The sequence below is a fragment of the Cyrtonyx montezumae genome, unplaced genomic scaffold, assembly GCF_038088225.1.
Source record: "Cyrtonyx montezumae isolate F1298 unplaced genomic scaffold, pur_monq_1.0 scaffold_12, whole genome shotgun sequence".
In the NCBI taxonomy this organism is placed as follows: Eukaryota; Metazoa; Chordata; class Aves; order Galliformes; family Odontophoridae; genus Cyrtonyx; species Cyrtonyx montezumae.
Genome location: NW_027071848.1, coordinates 11,410,137 through 11,428,177, shown reverse-complemented (window position 1 = coordinate 11,428,177; position 18,041 = coordinate 11,410,137). Strand labels below are relative to the sequence as shown.

At 35.5% G+C, this 18,041-nt stretch overlaps 1 protein-coding gene across 1 annotated transcript in view; it reads right to left on the bottom strand.

Moving 5' to 3' along the window:
* Positions 1 to 3,363: 3,363 nt before the first annotated feature.
* DYNC2H1 (dynein cytoplasmic 2 heavy chain 1) overlaps positions 3,364 to 18,041 on the bottom strand; it is a 135,406-nt gene continuing 120,728 nt past the window's right edge. Inside the window, exons 86-89 of the mRNA XM_065730035.1 lie at positions 15,022 to 15,131; positions 14,625 to 14,706; positions 8,385 to 8,501; positions 3,364 to 4,744 (exon numbers count right to left, since the gene is read on the bottom strand). Of these exons, the coding sequence (XP_065586107.1) occupies positions 4,586 to 4,744; positions 8,385 to 8,501; positions 14,625 to 14,706; positions 15,022 to 15,131 (468 nt within the window). The 3' untranslated portion in view covers positions 3,364 to 4,585. The remainder of the gene's footprint in view (positions 4,745 to 8,384; positions 8,502 to 14,624; positions 14,707 to 15,021; positions 15,132 to 18,041) is intronic.

Sequence of the window (18,041 nt, the reverse complement as noted above, 5' to 3'; positions counted from 1 at the left end):
CATGAGAACTGGAAATAAGAAACCTGGATTTTCAAGAGACACTCCTTGAAACTCATCAGCTGAGTTCTCCTATAAACAGTTTTGGCAGCTAAAATGAAATTATGTCAAAGGAAGAAGTGCTGAATGATGTGGCTTCATGTATGGTGGTACCACGAGCTCAAGTGAAGGAGGTTAGCCTCTCAGGTGGCAGCTCCTAAGAACACTACCTATGTGTGAAGACCTCCAGCAGAGTCATGATATCCTGTCCCCTCAGAGGAAAATGAAGGACTCACAGAGTTGTTTTCTCAGCCGTGACTCAGGCTTTGTCTTCAGAGTCTTCTACACTTAGCTTCTCATTCATAGCGGTTGTTTCCAAAGGATTAAAAACATTGAAAATGATAAGGATTAAAAATAAAAATGGAAAGCTTCATCTAAGAATTTCTAGCCCTAATCAAGCCTGTGTATTTTTAGTATGGTAACCAGTATTATGCACACTTTATTTAAACCGATTTTTGTTGATGAAAGATATTACATCAGTTCAAGATGCTGCATAATGATTCATAAGTGATGCTTTTGAGCATGGAGTCCAGTTTTTCCCCCATCAGCTCTAACAATTATATAGCTGTTTTGGGAGAAAATGGTGCTTTTCTGAGTACTTTTGTCTGAAAACTGAAATAAAAAAATAGGGAGACGAGACCAGTTTCCATGCTCAGTTCTTGGCATAACTTCCCATCCACAGCAGCTTTTACATTCCAGTTCAATTCCAAAAACATTGTGGAAACTGTCTTAAATCAACTCCACAGTTTAACCTTAGTACTATAGCAGTGTAAGGTGTTCTGTCACAACCACACGTCACTCTGATGATAAATTTAGCATGCATGCCTTTTCCCGGCTCGTTCACTTACACTGTTTTGCTAAAGCATTTGATCTAAAGCATTTTGTGCGGGAATTCAGTAGCTAATGTTGAGATGTGCAGGCTGTGAAACGAATGACAAAAAGCAAGTATTTGTCATCTTTTATAGACAACAGAGCATTTTAGAAAAACTAAAATTTGTTTCTTGTTTTGGAAAAGCAGCCTATCTCAAAAAAACAACAAAGAAGGACTAGGGCTTGACTGTTCAACAAATGTGTTCTGTTAGGGAGCACAGCATGCCCTGTGACAGTATCCTTGCTGTTAACTCGCTAAGTGCACCCAGCAGCTTGTCTTCTGACAGATGACAGCACCACTACTTGACACACACTTGACTGCTATGAAGTGCAAAAGGAGAAAACAGTTTCTTTTCAAATATAAGAGAAATGTGTCTGTTAGGAAAAACAAATATTTATTTTAAAAGCAACATTACTGCAAAATCTCCATTATTTTCAGTGGGGTTTTTATGGTTTATTCACTTTGCGTTTCATAACTTTGTTTCCTAATGATAGCAATTTGCACTTCCTCAAGGCAAGCCTCCATTTCAGGTCTTCAAAAGAGACTTTACCGAGTGGTAATTTGTGTTTGCTCAGATCTCTCTATTTCAGCCTTACAAGCTCCTGTACCCTTGAAAGTGAAAAGCAGAGTAGGATGGTGGGTACACCGGTGAGAACATGAAGGCATTTGAGATGTTTTTATTTCTGATGTTTCCTGACTCTTACTTCTGATTGGCCTACACTTGTGACACAGCTGTGCTGCAGCAGTCATACACATTCTAGTTCTGCCTTTTACTACCAGAAATGCCATCCTTCTCACACTGTAGTTATAGCTACCTGAATTATCTTTCCTCTATATTGCAACATTGCGTAGAAAAAATATCAAATCATACAATGTGTATGAACAATAAGTACCAAAACACACATAAATAATCTCTATTCTCTCCTTAGGTCACTTGGGAAACTTCCAAAACATCAGCATTATCATTAGTCTTGAGAATGAAAGATCAATGAATCAGTCAAACCTGCTGCTCAATGCACCACAGTCATGTGACCCAGATAACATACAGATCTAAGCATTTAGTGATGACAGTATCATCAAAAAAATACTAGATATCAAGCTGCCAGATTAGCTTGAGACTTACTTAAATCAGAAGGACTCAGAGTAGAAGTGTGCAGACAGTCTGAGTAATGTGGAAGAGTTCTAAAACACGGGGTAGAACAATCAAGAGGAGATTTAATCAAGCAGATTAACGTCGTTTTCTGCTCACAGCAAGAAGGATCTCTGTCAGAAAGGCAGTGACAACTGCCTCTGAAAACTGGTGTGAGCTGAGAAACATTCTGAGGTTCTGAACATTATGCAGAAGATATTTGCAGATGCAGCAGGAAACAAACTGGCTGTTCCAAGGAGTTATGACACAGGTCAGTTTCTGACAAGAAATACAATCAATTCCTGATCCTGAAATACAAGAGAGGATACTGTGGTATGTGTGTAGGAGCCTCTCTTCTATGTGCTCTATGTCACACAGTCAATATCTATATACAAATAGTATCAGTAAAGGCCTCCTCACTTAATATATATAATGAGGAGACTTGAAACCAGATTCCTGTAATACCTGGCAGGGTAGAGTGCATCTGTGAAACATGCAAAATAGGAGCAAGCAAACAAACAAAAACCCTAAATCCTCAAAGTGTCATACTAATATTTTTCTTTCAACGCTTCTACATCCCATTACAATAAATTTTCTCTCCTCCAACACATAAGAGTGGTTATAGGATACTAAGTGCAGCACCTACTACATTTCCATTCTCCACTCTCTGAACAAGATAGGTTAAAATACTGACTTCTATTTTGCAGACACTTTCACTTTCACCTCATGTTAGTTACCTCAACAGCTGTATGTCATCATCTGTCCAAAAAAAAATAAAAGCTGGAACTAGTAGGAGCAAATACACCCTCAGCTTATGGAAAAATGAAACCCCAAATCCACTCTGCTTTAAGGAAACACAGTGGATCCAAACCAGAGGGCCAAAACACGATGTTTACAGGTAATGAAGAGAACTGAAAGCATAATTTCCCTCAGTAAAAGTTGTTTCCTCTTGTTCCTGATGTTCTTACCAATCAAATTGGTGTCAGGGTTCTCTGAGCAGGTATATACACCTTTTGTTGGAAGCCTCATCATTTTCTTCCAAAATTTTCTTAACAAGCAAGCATTTTCTAAATTTGCTACATTTTTGTTCTTCAAATCAGATTCAAATGTATAAAGGAGGAAATTATCTAAAAAAGTGCAGGTAAATCTAAACTGTTGTTAAAACAGATTCAATTTCTAATAGGTATGTGCTCTTGTAACAAATTATTTAAGAACATATTTTTATTAGCAGAATTAAAATCAATAGATTTCAAGTAGGGGAAAAAAGATCAAGCTTAAGAAAACAACAGAATAAAATCCAGAAAAGCCTTCAGGAAGCTAACTGTAAATGCAGCCAACTCTTTTGCAACCTTCCATCCTCCTCCCTCCAACCATCAATGAAAATGCAAGTGAAATACAGTTTTATTTGAATGCTACCTCAAACTAAAATACAAAATCCATCAGAGGTATGAGAGCCAAGATGCCAATTTTCTTTTGTATGAAAAGTAATAAAGTGCTTTCATGCTATAGTCTTTAAAAATATTTCTTAATGTCAGTCTAGAATTGTAGCTAAATATTATACACTTTCAGTTTTTAGGTTGAGACTTTGCCATTCCTAACACTATTTCCTATGGCAATTTGGACTCCCTGATTCTTCTGGGACTTTGTTCAGGGCACAACAAAGGTATGTCAGCAGCCTGACATGATTTCGTGAATCAATTAAGTCAAACTTGACTATTCTGAGCTAAAAACAAGACTCCCCGGATATCTCACATCAGAAATCAAGAGCATGATTCATTCCCCTGTTAATCACCTAGTAACTGAGTGAAAACTCCTCCTGATCACCTAAGGAACAAGTCTGTCTAACCTGTGCATATATGTACACATTCTAATTGGAATGTAGTACTGTTTCATAACATGCTTTTTTTGCATTAACTTCTAGAAAACAGCCTCGATGGCAGTCTTACTGGATATGTAACTCCACATGAAGTTTATGAAGCTCTTATTATTTACTGTCAATAAAAAAAAAAAGTAATTTCAAGAAAAACATCACTGAAACAGAGTAAAGCATTTATCTTGACTTTCATGTTTAAGTAAAATATCAGATTTCCATGACAACATGCAACTTTTATCATTTCTTTTATGAAATAAATGAGATTTAAGAGTGATAACAGTTACCTGAGAATTGTAACAGTTCAAAAAGTATAATGAAAAAATCTGATAAAATACATTTGGTTTGCATTTATATCCAATGTTTACTGGGCAAAACAGTGCAGACTGCAATAAATCTGAGAAAGAAATGCACTGTGTTACAGTCTAGAGAAATAATAACTCAAAGTAACAGTTTGCTAAGTATTGCTGCATTAACTTCTGCCATGTTCCACAAAGATACAGAGAAGTTCCACTCAAGTAATATTAATTTTAGACAGATTAAAAATGGAAAAAAAGCATTTATAAGCCACTGCTTTAAAAATATATGAGCAATGAAACTGAAGGGTCTTTCTAACAAGGAACAAATGAAGTGTTTAAACAGTTCTGAAATTGAGCAGTTAATTTAATGCAGTCTCAGATTACTGATTTTTTAAAAATAAAGCAGCTCCACACTGAATCCACTGGTCTTGGTTTCCTCCACAAGGCACATCGATATTTGTCACCACACGGTCTCTCTCCATGCTGGTGTAGACTGGTAGAGATATGCACTCCTCTGGAGAATACGGACCATATGCATCCTGTCAATAAAGCAGCACTTAGTTAGCATTTGGACAACAAAATACATGAAAAAGTGTAATTTCCAGAGATATGGTATCCAAAACAGGATACAAAAATAAAGGCCAGAGCCTTCTGCTCCCTGGGTAATGTTGCTCCAGCTGCCATCTGCACCTGAGTCACCTGCAAGTGGGATAAATTCCTTTCATACCAGTACATGACAGTTACATCTAGGGTTCTTTGGCACTTCTGGGAAACAGTCTGATTCCATTAAGTGCCTTAACAAAAAATTATCATGTTAACTTCAAGTATTCAAATTTGAACATTTTGTCCATTTTCATCTACAATTTTGGATTCTTTTGTACATTTACTTTACTACTGGGCAGCATTGCAAGCACTGCTGTTAGAAAGACTACAGGTATGCTTTAAACACTCCTCTGGGGAAGATGCTGGTAGAGGCACAGCTTTCCCTCTCAGGCTGTATATACGCTCCTAAGAAGAAGAACAGTCCCTCTTCCCTTTCTCTCCTACACACTGTGTAGACCTTGGACGTAATTTCCTCCTCAGGTATTGCATAGGTCATTGCAACTATGCATGCTTGTAGAACCGAGCTAAAAGACTGACTAGACTTTTCTACAGCATATAATTCAGGTTTCAGCACGAGATACTTGTAAGTAATTTAGGACTTGAACCATTTGAGATGTAATTTTCCCTCACACTCAAAATCTCCCTTCTTGTCAATAGGAAATTGTCAAAAGTTTTCAAGAATCAAGCAACAAAGCAGCAGCACATGTGTCACAAAGGAATTAAAAAAAAAAAAAAGCTTTTCTTAATGCAAATCACACCTAAGGCAAGTTAGTGAAGCTCCAGTATTAGAAAATAGCTAGAAGCAGAAAAGGTAGACACATAAACAATAACTGTTTGAAACACTTTGCCTTGCATGTTAAGAGTTAAGACATTTCTGAAGAGTTTTGTTGTTCCTTTTGAAAATCAACTTCCCTTGTCTTTTGAACACCAGTGTTTAAATCCCTGCAGAAGGTGATTGCTCTGCAAGAGTTAGATTTAAGAACTTAATACTCAGAAGTTTGTAAAGAGAACTCAGCTGTTCTCAGAAGGATTACACTTACCACATTTGTCCCTTGGTTAACACTATTGAGGAAGACAAAATGCTGGCAAATTTGAGAGTAAAACATCAATCAATGCTCTGCAAGTACAGCCAAAGATGGGAAGCCCAAAGCTGTTTGCCTTCAAAGACATCTTTTTGCACCTTTTTACTTTGCGTTGAAATAGCTGTTCGCACACTGTTCTCAATCCCACTGATGTTTTACAGAATCACATTATTTGAGGGTTAAAGCTATTCTGTTATAGTCTTTTTAAACCACATGACCTTCCCTTACATGCATTCCAAAATTCTTCTTTGTCTCCTTTGCCTCACACACAGTTCTATCTCCTTCAGTTCTATCCCTTTACAGTTTAGGATTAGTCCATGAATTAGAACCAGAAAGTGCTTCCACAATTTAATAAGCACCATGTTAGGAGTTTAAAACACTCCATTTTGAGCATTTTGAGCATTGTTAAGGAGAAGTATCTCTGGATAAATCCTGCAGAAGGCAATTTTAATTCTTCTTCCAGACAGTACATTTTATTTTAGTTTAGTTGAAAATGACCTAAAAGATTTGCATTGTAAACATAAAGATTTTTGTTCAGTGGATTTCACAAGAGGGAAAAAAACACATAGATTAAACCCCAGAGAAATAGAAGATGAATATTCTACTTTGCACACTATTCTTCTACAGGGAAGACAATGAGATCAGGAGAAAGTGCAGAATGTCTGAGATCTACCTTGACATCTGTTTGAGAACACGGTGTTTGATCATGGTCAGTTCCTACAGCGAAGCCTAGAGTAAAACATCTGAAGGATGGGGAAATCTGAAATATTTTCCTTAGATTTTAGGTACATTCATTTAAAATATGAAACACATTGGAAACATTTTAATACACTGATGATTGAAGTGTCTCATACTTGCACAGAGAAATCTCCTCTCTGATGTCACATAATACCTTTGAAGTTTAAAGAATACAGACTGCTGTTCAGAACTGAAAGAAACTGTTTTATGACAAGAAGCTAAATGCTTTTTAAAATAAGATGGGCTTACTTATAATCTTCATCTTCAGTGATGTTACAATTTAAAATAATGTGTATCAACACCTTCTCCCTCCTGTCTCTGAGTTCATATATTAAGAAGTGCGAAATTGTTGTATTTATTCCATGTATCACCTTTTGAGCAAATTAGAAATCTGTTTCTTTCTCTGAAGCCAACAAACATTTGTAAACTACTGAAGAACAGACATATCTATCACTGATCAACACCGTAACAGATTTTGTTCTTGTTGCTGCTGTTTGGTTTTGTTTCTAATTTCCAGTATCTTCTTTCCCATCAAAGCTGGAAGGAGTAAAAAAGATGCTGGCTAGTACCTATTTGTCTGTGTAAATCTTGACCATTATACTTCCAATGCTGCACTCTAATGCAATGACTTGTTTACAGAGCTAGAAATAATATTGAGAACTAAAAAAATGTGGGGATACAGTGCCATGTTAGAAATGGAGCTTGTTGGGCAATATCTATCACAAGATATTATAAACTTCATCATCAACTTAATTAATTATGATTCCTAAACAATTCTAACTGAAAAGTCAGCTACTTGAGTCCAGTGAACTTTTTTCTTTAACATTTCTTTAACCAAACCCAATCTTATCTAATGAAATTCATCTTAACTACTTGATGATGGAATGAACTTCCCCAAGTGCCTAACTTTTACAGAGACCATAGAAGGAGCTAAAATAACCAAATCATATTGGGCAATTAACTTTTAGATAGCTGTTGTGTTGTGGAATCTCCTTGGAGATCTTTCAGAGGCATTTAGATGTGGCCCTGGGCACCCTGCTCTGGGTGTCCCTGCTGGAGCAGTGGTTGGGCCAGAGAGACTCAGAGGTCCCTATCAGCCTCAGCCACCATGAGGTTCTGTAAATTCAGACATAATGAAACCTACAAGTTTTCTAAAACTTTCCTATGTATATGAATTTTAAATGCCATATATCCTTGAAGAAGTTCTGCGTAACTTTTTTTCATTATTTTTCAGACATTTCTGTTATAATTGGAGAGTGGAAGCAGTAACAGTTCTTACTGTTTGATTTACTTCATTTTCATCTTACACACTTGTGTGAGTGTTGGGAAAAGGTTTCCTTTGCTTACAGATAACATGTTATCTATGTCTTCATTGCTGTTACATTTTCATCTGATGTTTAAAATGAAAAAAAATTACACTGTAGGAATGAACTCCCAAACTCACATACACATTTAAGAAATACTTTTTTGAAAATATTTACATTGTTTTAAAAATGAAGAAAAAAAGCATGACTGAAATAATGCCCTTATCTTAATCTACACAATAAAAGTTAAAAAAAAATCAATAAAGTGATAGGTGATAAATAAGTTTTTGTTTTATACTGAAGAAATATTTTTTTATTATCAAATATTGAAAAAAAAATCATTAAACTGAAGGAAAAAGCAACTCAGCAACATCATACTGAAGAGCTACTACACAGAAAAAAAAAAGCAAATTATAGGTCTTGAAAGTTTAGGGCTTTTAATAATTTAGTACCTGTGGAATCCAGGCCATGTAACAAGGGAGAACAGATGACACACTGGGAGAGTCATGTAGATTTTCTGAGAGTCGACTTCCATCAAAACTGCAGCCTTCCAGTAGTAAGCCAGTGATCTGCCATGGAAATACAAAATATCAAAACATATATTCAAAATCGTTAGCAATGATTATTTAATATTTCAATAAACAACAATCCTTTTTACTGTGATGAAGTCTTTCAGGACACTAACTATTGCAATGCCATGTGTGACAATAGGAAACGTGATTTAAAAGCATGACTTGGGCCATACTTCTGTGTACTCTTCCTCTGATTTGGAGTCACAACCTTTGAAATGCTAGAGACAAATACCTGCAAATGTCCTCGCTTGTGAAACTGCAGCTGTCTGGCATTAGATTAATGGAAGAATGATAGAAACAGCCAAGTCCATAATGATTACAGTGTCATGAAAATGAAAATAACTATCAATGAAATAAGCATATATTTCTGCTTGGAAGTCAGAGCATAGCTTTCAAAGAACTGAATTCACAATTATGCAGTTTCTGCAGAGGCAAATAAATTATACTGAAATAATATGAGAGAAAATGTTATTTAACATAATTCAAGATGCCTTAGTTAAATTAGTGTCTGGAAAAAATTAATAAGAGCTACATACATATTTATATAAATAACTTTGCAAATGCTTTAAATTTAACACTTTAAGTATACAATTTCAATAAACCCGTACTTTCAGACTCTGAATAAGACATATTTCATTATTTTATTTTAATTGAAGTCCTGAATAAGTTAATGACAATAATATATATCTTCTATTTCTTCCATAAAAAAAAAATCAGTATCTGTTGATCATTTCATTTTGCCAGTACAAATAATAATGGTTTGCCAGTAAGAATGTTAATAGTAATCAGTATGCCCCCAAAGAAGTGGTAAATTTATTATTAATAATAATAATAAAATTTAACTCAATAATAACTCTCATGCAGCTTTTCAACTAAAACTGGAGCACATGCCTAATGGCAGAATGTGAAAATCACCCATCTGCAGTACTATCATATTAAAGCCCTGTATTAACTACAAAAAATCGAAGGGGGTGTTCATGAAATACAAAATCATTACATAGTGCTGGAACCAGGAAATGTTGGAAAAAGCTGTTGGAAACTGAATGTGTGACCGCATAACCAAAACATCAGATAAAAAGTAAACCCACTCTCCTCTGCCAGAAATGTTTAGATGTGTACGCAGTGCTGAAGTGTAATGTAATGATGAAAGCCTGTAGAACAGAAGATGCAAAAAATAATCTTCCCAGGTAATTATGGTATTTCAAAACTAATTTGCAGACAAGAAAAGTTGCAGATGAGCAGCAACGTTACAAGGGTTAACTGCCTTTCTTCGAAAGCAATGCCTTCTCCATAAGTGCTGAGTGGTGGTTTTAATTGTTAATACTTTACTGACTGTGCAGTAGCTAAGGACACAACTTACATTTTTAATAAATAATTATATTCTTTATGTAAACAGACTAATGGCAGCCTACACCCCAGAATCTTGCTCCTTTAAACCTGTGTTCAAACTCAGGGCTAAGGACTCTTCCTTACAGTGTACAAGCTGTATATATACGTAATCTAACATTTGCTACTGTAGTTAAAAAAGAGAGATAAAAATTAGCTTTGTTGTATCTTGGATAAGATAGTGACATTCTTTGAGGAAATCTATGCTATATACTGAGTAGGACTCAGAGTAAAGCCTCCAAAATTGTAGCAAAACTGGCTCAAACCATCCCCAACCAGAAAGGCAACGGTAGTATGATTTTTTTTTCTCTATCTTCATTAACTTCTCAAATTATTACAACAAAGACTTACTGAAATGTTAGCAATCTTTTCATGCATTCTACTTGGAACTATTTTTCAACTTCTTGTCAAAGCTTAAGGTCCTTTCTCTGGCATGAATGAACTTTCTTGTCCTGTTTACTTTGACCTCCCTAAGGTTTTCAGGTGTGTCACTTTTAAGGTACAGTGTTAACATCTCATTGCATTGTTTCTTTTCAAACACAAAATGTCTCCACACATAGAAGCTGGAAAAAAGCTGTCTTGATCTTGGAGTGTCAGCAGTCATTAATGATAACCTATCTACATTCCAGTACCACCTCATCTGTCTTGCACAGATAGAATTTATGAAGAAAATAGTTTAAAAAACACAAAATGAATAAAGTAGTATTATGATTATACTGATGTTTCTCCAGAGACTTCCTTCTGTACCCTGCTGTTCACCTTGATACCTAAGGCTTCACTTTATTATACACACAGGTCCTATCACATGCACTTTTATCTCACAACATTTCTGACTGCTTTTAAAGCTCTTGTGTATCTCTATCATAAAAGTATTAGGAAGATCCATATCTTGTTTTTCCTTCTGCTCTTTCTGCTTTCTGCAGGCAGTTTTGTTATGGAGATGGGTGTTTGACAAAGTTATTGAAGGAAGACTGATCTGACAAAGAGGTTTTAAAATTTATTGCTGTGTGTTCAAATGTCTGGCAAACTTGAACATCTCTAGAAGGCAGTTGTACAGAAGTGGGTCACGTTGAAAAATCTCTTTTCACAGTACACATGTATTTTCTCTTGATATTGGTAGTTTGTTTGACACTAGTTATGTAAAATAAAAGCAACATAACTCCTGGAAAACTTCAACCAATCACGGGATCTCCTATGAAGATGAAGACCAAAACTTTGACTTTGATTCAATATTTATTCAAAAAAAAAAAATCCTACTGGAACAATGCATTTTCAGATACTACTTGGCTAAGTGCACCCATAGCAGTGTTCTCTTTTCTATGATAGATGTGTCATGGTTTTATGATGTTTTGGTCATTGGTATTCCACATCATAACATCACGTTGTGCACTGGGAGTTAGTTAATGCTCCAGTTCTGTGGATCACTGCCAGTTCCAGATATACCTGTCTCAGAAGAGAAGAAATATGTACCCTGTACCCCAGAGGAGTTAGCGTTACTTTGCATTTTTTCCTCTTCCCTTTCCCAGGGCATAGGTCCATGGGTCCCTTTGCCTCATTTGTCATGGAACCAGGCCGAACCAGTCCGTACACCATTGACAAAATGCTATAGAGAAAATACAACTACTATGAATTACATGGATTTCACAGTATCTATAGCACATGTAGAATTTTTGCAACTCAGGTCAAAGTACTGGCTGGAGTTTCAGTTCCTACAAAGTATTTGCTATTTTGTGTCTATTAGTACTAGGTTTACTTTCAAATCAACTGATGACTCTTTGTACAACGTATGCTGATATCAAGGTCAAAAGTATCTGTTTCCAACATTTCAAATTCTCCAGTTAATTTTTCCTTTTTAATTAACGCCCGTTTCCCATGAAATTATACAGCCTGCTGCAGATGTCAAGCACTCATAATTTTACTTCACTACAACCACAGGCCTCCATTGTTAATTTATTTATTTTCCAGGTTGCAGGTAAAAACAAAAACAAACAAACAAACAAAACAAAACCTTATAATACTTATAAAAACTTATAATAGTATTTCTGACAATTACAAAGAGCACAGCTTTGATATTAATGTTGATTATGTGCATTTGAATACAATATTCTTGCAGCACATTTTATTTATTTATTTTAATCTCTACCCAAGCTCATGTTTCTGCAGACACAAAAGTATGTCTATTCACATATATAATTACTATTTGTATGTATGGATACATACACTCGTGGGATGCCAAGAAACATTCTATATTAATTTTATTCATCATTATTTTGTGGTTCATTTCTAAATGGAAACAGACCTTCAGCTTATTACCTGATTTTTTTTAAATGGGACAAAATTCTTATCAGCCCTATCTGCAGTAAGAAGACTGTCAAATCAGGAAGTAACAGTTACATGTAAGGCTGAGATACACAATATCCAGCTTATGGCCCAATTCACAGAGATCATACCTATTTAATGAGATTATACATAGCTGAAAATAGCAAGAGTAGAAGTTAGTGTTCCTCTAACACTTTCCACCTTGCTTTCACAGACATCCTCTTGTAATTGTTCCAAGCTTTATTCTATTTGAGTTCCATGTAAATTTTTCTATTGGTAAAATCAATATCAGTTAAAATTACTATAGGACGACCTCAGCAATAATGGGTTCTCTTCTGTTAGTGAAGAAAGACCGGTATCTCCTGAAAGAGATTTAGCTACTCTCAGTTCTGAATTGATACATGTCATTTTTCCTTGACAAAATGCAGTTGGCAAATGCAAATTTCTGATTTAGACACAAGGTGGGATATAATAGGGTCCCATCCACCAACAGCATGTTCTTAAAGACTGATGTATTCTGCTGCCTGAAGAGTTGTCTGAGTCACCTTTTTCAAAACACAGCTCTCCGCTCTGCAAGACTTGCTTGAAATCTTGAAAGTGTAGAAACAATAAAAATTTTACCAGTACCAAATCATATTGCATATGTGAATCAAGCTTAACATGCAACTCAAGGCTACCTCAAAGGAGACAGGAGGATGATTTTTCTGTATCACTGACATTTTTATGACTTGGTTAGAGTATATTTTAAATTAGTAACATGCTTGGTATTAAGCTTTATTAATACTTTTTTTTTTCCTTTTTTCCATGACAATGTGAGAACGCATTCATAGGAAGGAATCTGTGTTCAGCATGGCACTCTGCTCATCAAAGATTCAATGTAGAACTGAAGATACCAGTGAATACTTAATGATGCACATTTATTTACTGTTTTTACAGTGGACAGGAAAAGACTCAAATCAAGTGAGTAACCTTGGCAGTATTCTCACCACACAAATATTTCTAAAACAATTAAATGGATTTACACATAAAAATCACAACCAAAATGTGTTGTCATAAAACTCTTTCCCTTAATTAACATCTAATTCTTTAGTTTGCAAGCAGTCATTTCAATCTAGCAACTGTAAAATGCTTAACATTTTTTAGTATACGAAAATTCTTTATCCAGGGACATCAGGCATTTGACACTGATTTCTGATAGTTGACAGAATGATTATGAAGAAGTCCAGGTTTCGAGGATTTGCAGTTGCAATTTAACCTAGAATGAGTCATCTGAAACGTTAAATTCAATTTTTGCTTGTTTCTCTGGACTTGGAAGTCTTGGGTGAATCTGAAACCTCAGAATGTGTGATTTGCACACTCACAAGCATATCTCAGGGACACTGTTCCCTGAAAGTTCCTTGGTTTATTTATTGACAAGTTGTAGAATCTCATTTGGTTCTCATTAAAAGAGGCAGACAACAACTCTTACTAAAATATCCAAAATGATTAATTTCCTAAATGAAATTTTCCAGTTCCAACAGGAATTAATTTGACAAAATTCAGAAGACTATACTGTATAAAGGTCAGATTAGATAATTACAGATATTTTTTTCTGGCATCTTAATATTTTAGAAATATGAAATTCTCATCCACTCTCTATTAATAATTTTGAATACTGTCAGAAGCTGACCTAGGACACTGATATTGCCTGCAGCCTTGTGTCTGCCTGCATTATTAGACTAAAGGAGTGCTGCCACCTGTTTCCTGTGCTGAACACAGTCCTTTGAGTATTATTATCATGGGATCAACATACATTGGAATCAGTACTTATTTTGTGAATTCTCTATAAATTTAAGCATAAGACAGTTGCAAAGAGGTTCACAATCAGAGCACTTGAGTACTCTATCTTGCTCCCTAGACAAGTAGTGAGTTTATAGCTGCTGGCTGTAGCCCTAAGCATCCTTTAACAAACTGTTGTGTCTTTGTCATATCTACAGCTAATCCCATTATTGTTCACTTAGTTCCTAAAAATCCAATTTCAGTGATTCAGGAATTTCTAAGACATGGTCTTAGATTTATACTTCTGTATGTATATCCTCTTGCTACAAGCCACAAGTCTCTTAAAGATCTTCTGGACAATAGCTAGATATTGCCTAAATGAAATAGCAGCTTCCATTTTATCTAAGAAGCAGATGAAGGTAATGGAAGAAGAATCTGAAATTTGAAATTTAAATCAGGACTCTGAAGATTTTTTTGCAGCTGTATACAATTAACCAGCATTTCTATCTCCAATATTCCAATTTATTTAGAATTCATTCTTCCAGAAATTTTAGTGACAGGTAATGTGGACATCTCAGTCAAATGCTATGATAACTATGAAGGGTTTTTTACTACGTTAACTCAAGAAGAACAGACAAACACTGCTAAGCACAATACCTTAACTTGTAGTTTTCCTTCCTGTATTCGTCCTTTCCACGATGCTGCAAATTTAAGGCTGTCCACTGAACAGCTCATTACTCTGCAAGGGAAACACATACACTTATACAACAACAATCAATGAAATGCAAAACCCTAAACCAATGTAAATCAGTGTGCACCCTATCACAGGAAGTCTTACTTTGAAGAAAAATACATTATTAATTTCATTCCTTTTGGTTTTTTAAATCAGTATTTAAACAAGTAGCTTGCAACTATTTCACTGTTCAAGTAATAAAAATGAGATGTTTCTCGATAACTGATGTGATTTGTTGGGTGAAAATGAGATAACCTTCTTTACAAATAGGGAACAATGGCACATTAACACACATAGATAGGTAGATCATTTCTCCCTTACCTTGCAGTCTCCTGGCGTAAGGCATTGAGAAATGAATCTGGATGTAAGAGCTCTGAAAGGTCCAGGGTGTCTGACAGTAGTTTCTGTTTCTCTGCCTTTTCTACCCAATTCTAAAAGAGAAAAAAAAAAGGGAGAAAAAATGAATCCTGAATTTCCTGTCTGATTTTTCAACAGTTTAAGTTGATGTGGATTTGTCAATACATATGATTAATGAAAAATAATTGTGTAAATATACTGTAATCTCGAAATTGAATATTAATTTCAATTACATTACACTGCCAAACAGTCAACACAATTTTAAAGTAAGCAAGCCAGCAGTTTCTATGTAATGTGACTCACTCATTCTAAACAATCAAGCTTTTATTTCATTCCTTACATTCTGCAGCTCACTTCATAGGATGAAACTCATACCAAGTTACTAATGCTCTACTGAAACCCTATTTCGTCTTTACAAAAATGAATGTTCGTGTTTTCTTTGTCCAAATGGTTAACATCACTGCCTTTGCTTTGTTGAATCCAGACAAATAATTAAATTTATTCCAAGTAAGATTAAGATATAAATTCACAGAATTTCTGGTAAGATAAAAGCTGACCTCTTTTAGAGCTTGTAGAAAGAAAATTATACGAGCGGAGGGAATAATTATTCTCATTTATCCTGTTGTCCTAACTTACTTTTTCTCACAACTGTGAAGACTGTCTCTATGAGCACCAATCTTGATAAACTATGAGTAAAGAAACATGCAAAACTCACTCCTACTTTTTTCTATCATTCCATAAAGGGTGCACTCAGTGTACCAAAAAGCCTCGTACTAGTCAACTGTTTCAAACCTGAAGAAGCAACAGTTGCTAAACTCTCTTTTGAAGCCTTCTTTTACACCAAATGGGATGTTGAAGACATCATTTTAGACAGATCTGAAATTCATTCCCAAATCCAGAAAGCTAGGAGGAATGTCAACGATACCAGCTCACTATACATGAATGCCTTCTCATCAGGGTGGGCTACATGCTTGACCCTCACGTGTAGGAATCTGCAAGGTTTGTTTGGGTTTGCATTAAGGGCATGTTATCTGTCCATTGCTGTACAAATGCAAACAACAAGAGTGTCTAAAAAATACCAGTGTACAGGCAAATCATTACATTTCAGCTTCATGAGTGTACATAAAGCATCCACCAGGCATCTGTACTCCATTTTAAAAGTGCATTAGTGTATTCTTTGACATGCTGATCACCTGATTTAATAGAAACATCTCAGAGTGAAAAAAAATCCAAAACATCAGTAATATCACCTTTTTTTTTGTTTTTGTTTTTTTGTTTTTTGCTGCTACTGAGGGGTGGTTTACTTTGTCAGTGTGTGAAATACATCTCCATAATGTTTCCACCATGCACAAAAACTGAATCAGTGACCTTTTCTGTCTGTCACATCATCCCAAATGATAATGAATTAGGAGATTCTCACTTTCCATTTTCATTAACTAAATGTACACAGTTAATGGTTCTTGTCTGCCTGAATTTTTAATGACTTTGCATAACAACAGTATTTGCAGTAAATCTGCAATCAGGTTATTGTTTTGTATAATACAAGTAGACAGAAACATCTCAACTTGCATTTAATATAATCATTCTACCGCTGTCATCAAATAAACTTTTAATGTAATTGCTAAAGAGAAACACCGTCAGGAACATAGATGCTCATGTTTCATCCAATTAAAAGATCAGTATGGGTGATATTAATTCTAAACTCACATAATTAAATTGCATCAGGAAACACAATAGCAAAAACTTTCATTAGATCACAAAAGCAAAGTTTGTAATTGCTGCTTGTATTGGTCTAAATAAAGCAGAAGACATAACTCATTCATGCTGTTCAACAAATATTTAGGTTTTATATATTTAAATATTTAAAATGTAAATCTGTTGCAGGTTAACTCCTGCAGGGACGTCAACCTCACATAGCTCCTTGCAATCTCCCTTCTAAGTGAGACAGAAAAGAGGTTCGGAAGGATAAAAATGAGAAAAGACATGGGCTGAGTGAGATGGAGGCATTTTAACAGATAAAGCAAGCTGTCCCAGCTCTTTTCCCATCCCACATACTCACTGGCAGGGAAGCATGAGAAGCAAAAAAGTCCTGGACTCAGAATACGCACTGCTCAGCAACAACTAAGGCATTGGTGTGCCACCACTTTTTTCATCATAAATCTGAAACAGTGCTACACCAGCTACTATGAAGAAAACAGACTCTATATGAGCCCAAAATAGTGCAAAATGCAATTTAAAAAATGATAATGAAATATATTTAAAAAACATTGTAAAAATTGAGGTTATTCTCCTTTCCACCTCATATCATCATGTGGCAGCATGTTAGTGAAGTGCTATGGTCTAAACAGATGACAACACTCCTAAATGGATCATTTGTCACTAGTACATCCCACACCTCTGCCCTGGATGCCTAGAAAAAGGTCATGTTTTCAAGGAGAGAAACCTTAGGCTGAGCTGTGGAAAGACTCAGGTGGTGTTTCTTTAAAAGGAGAAATCTTCCAACAGATTAGCAGTGATATCTTCATTTCTCTCTCCAACCCTAACTTCAATAAAGGTACACGCTGACTTCATTTGTCAAAATGACGCAAAGTTGTCTGACTTATTGATCTTGGATGGCCATGCAACATTTCAGTCTGAAGTGACTTCTTCCACCAGCAGTTTAGTAAAAACTTTGTCTTTCCAAGTAGGCCAAAATAATCCATGCATTTGTCACTTGCAAGGATTACAATGACAGGATGACCAAATGCACTAAGATGGTGTTAGCCATAGCTAATCATCCCCCTGTGGGTCAGTTCAGCATCCTGATCAGTGTTGGCCCAGCTGCCTCCTCACTCCCACCGCCCACAGTACAGCCCTTGGTGTGCTTGCTGCAACACACAATTAGTTCACACCTTCAAAACAACTAATAGTCAAGAACTAAATTCATTAAACACAGTTTTCAGCATATTATTAACAATACATTTTTAGTTCCCTGCGTTAATTAT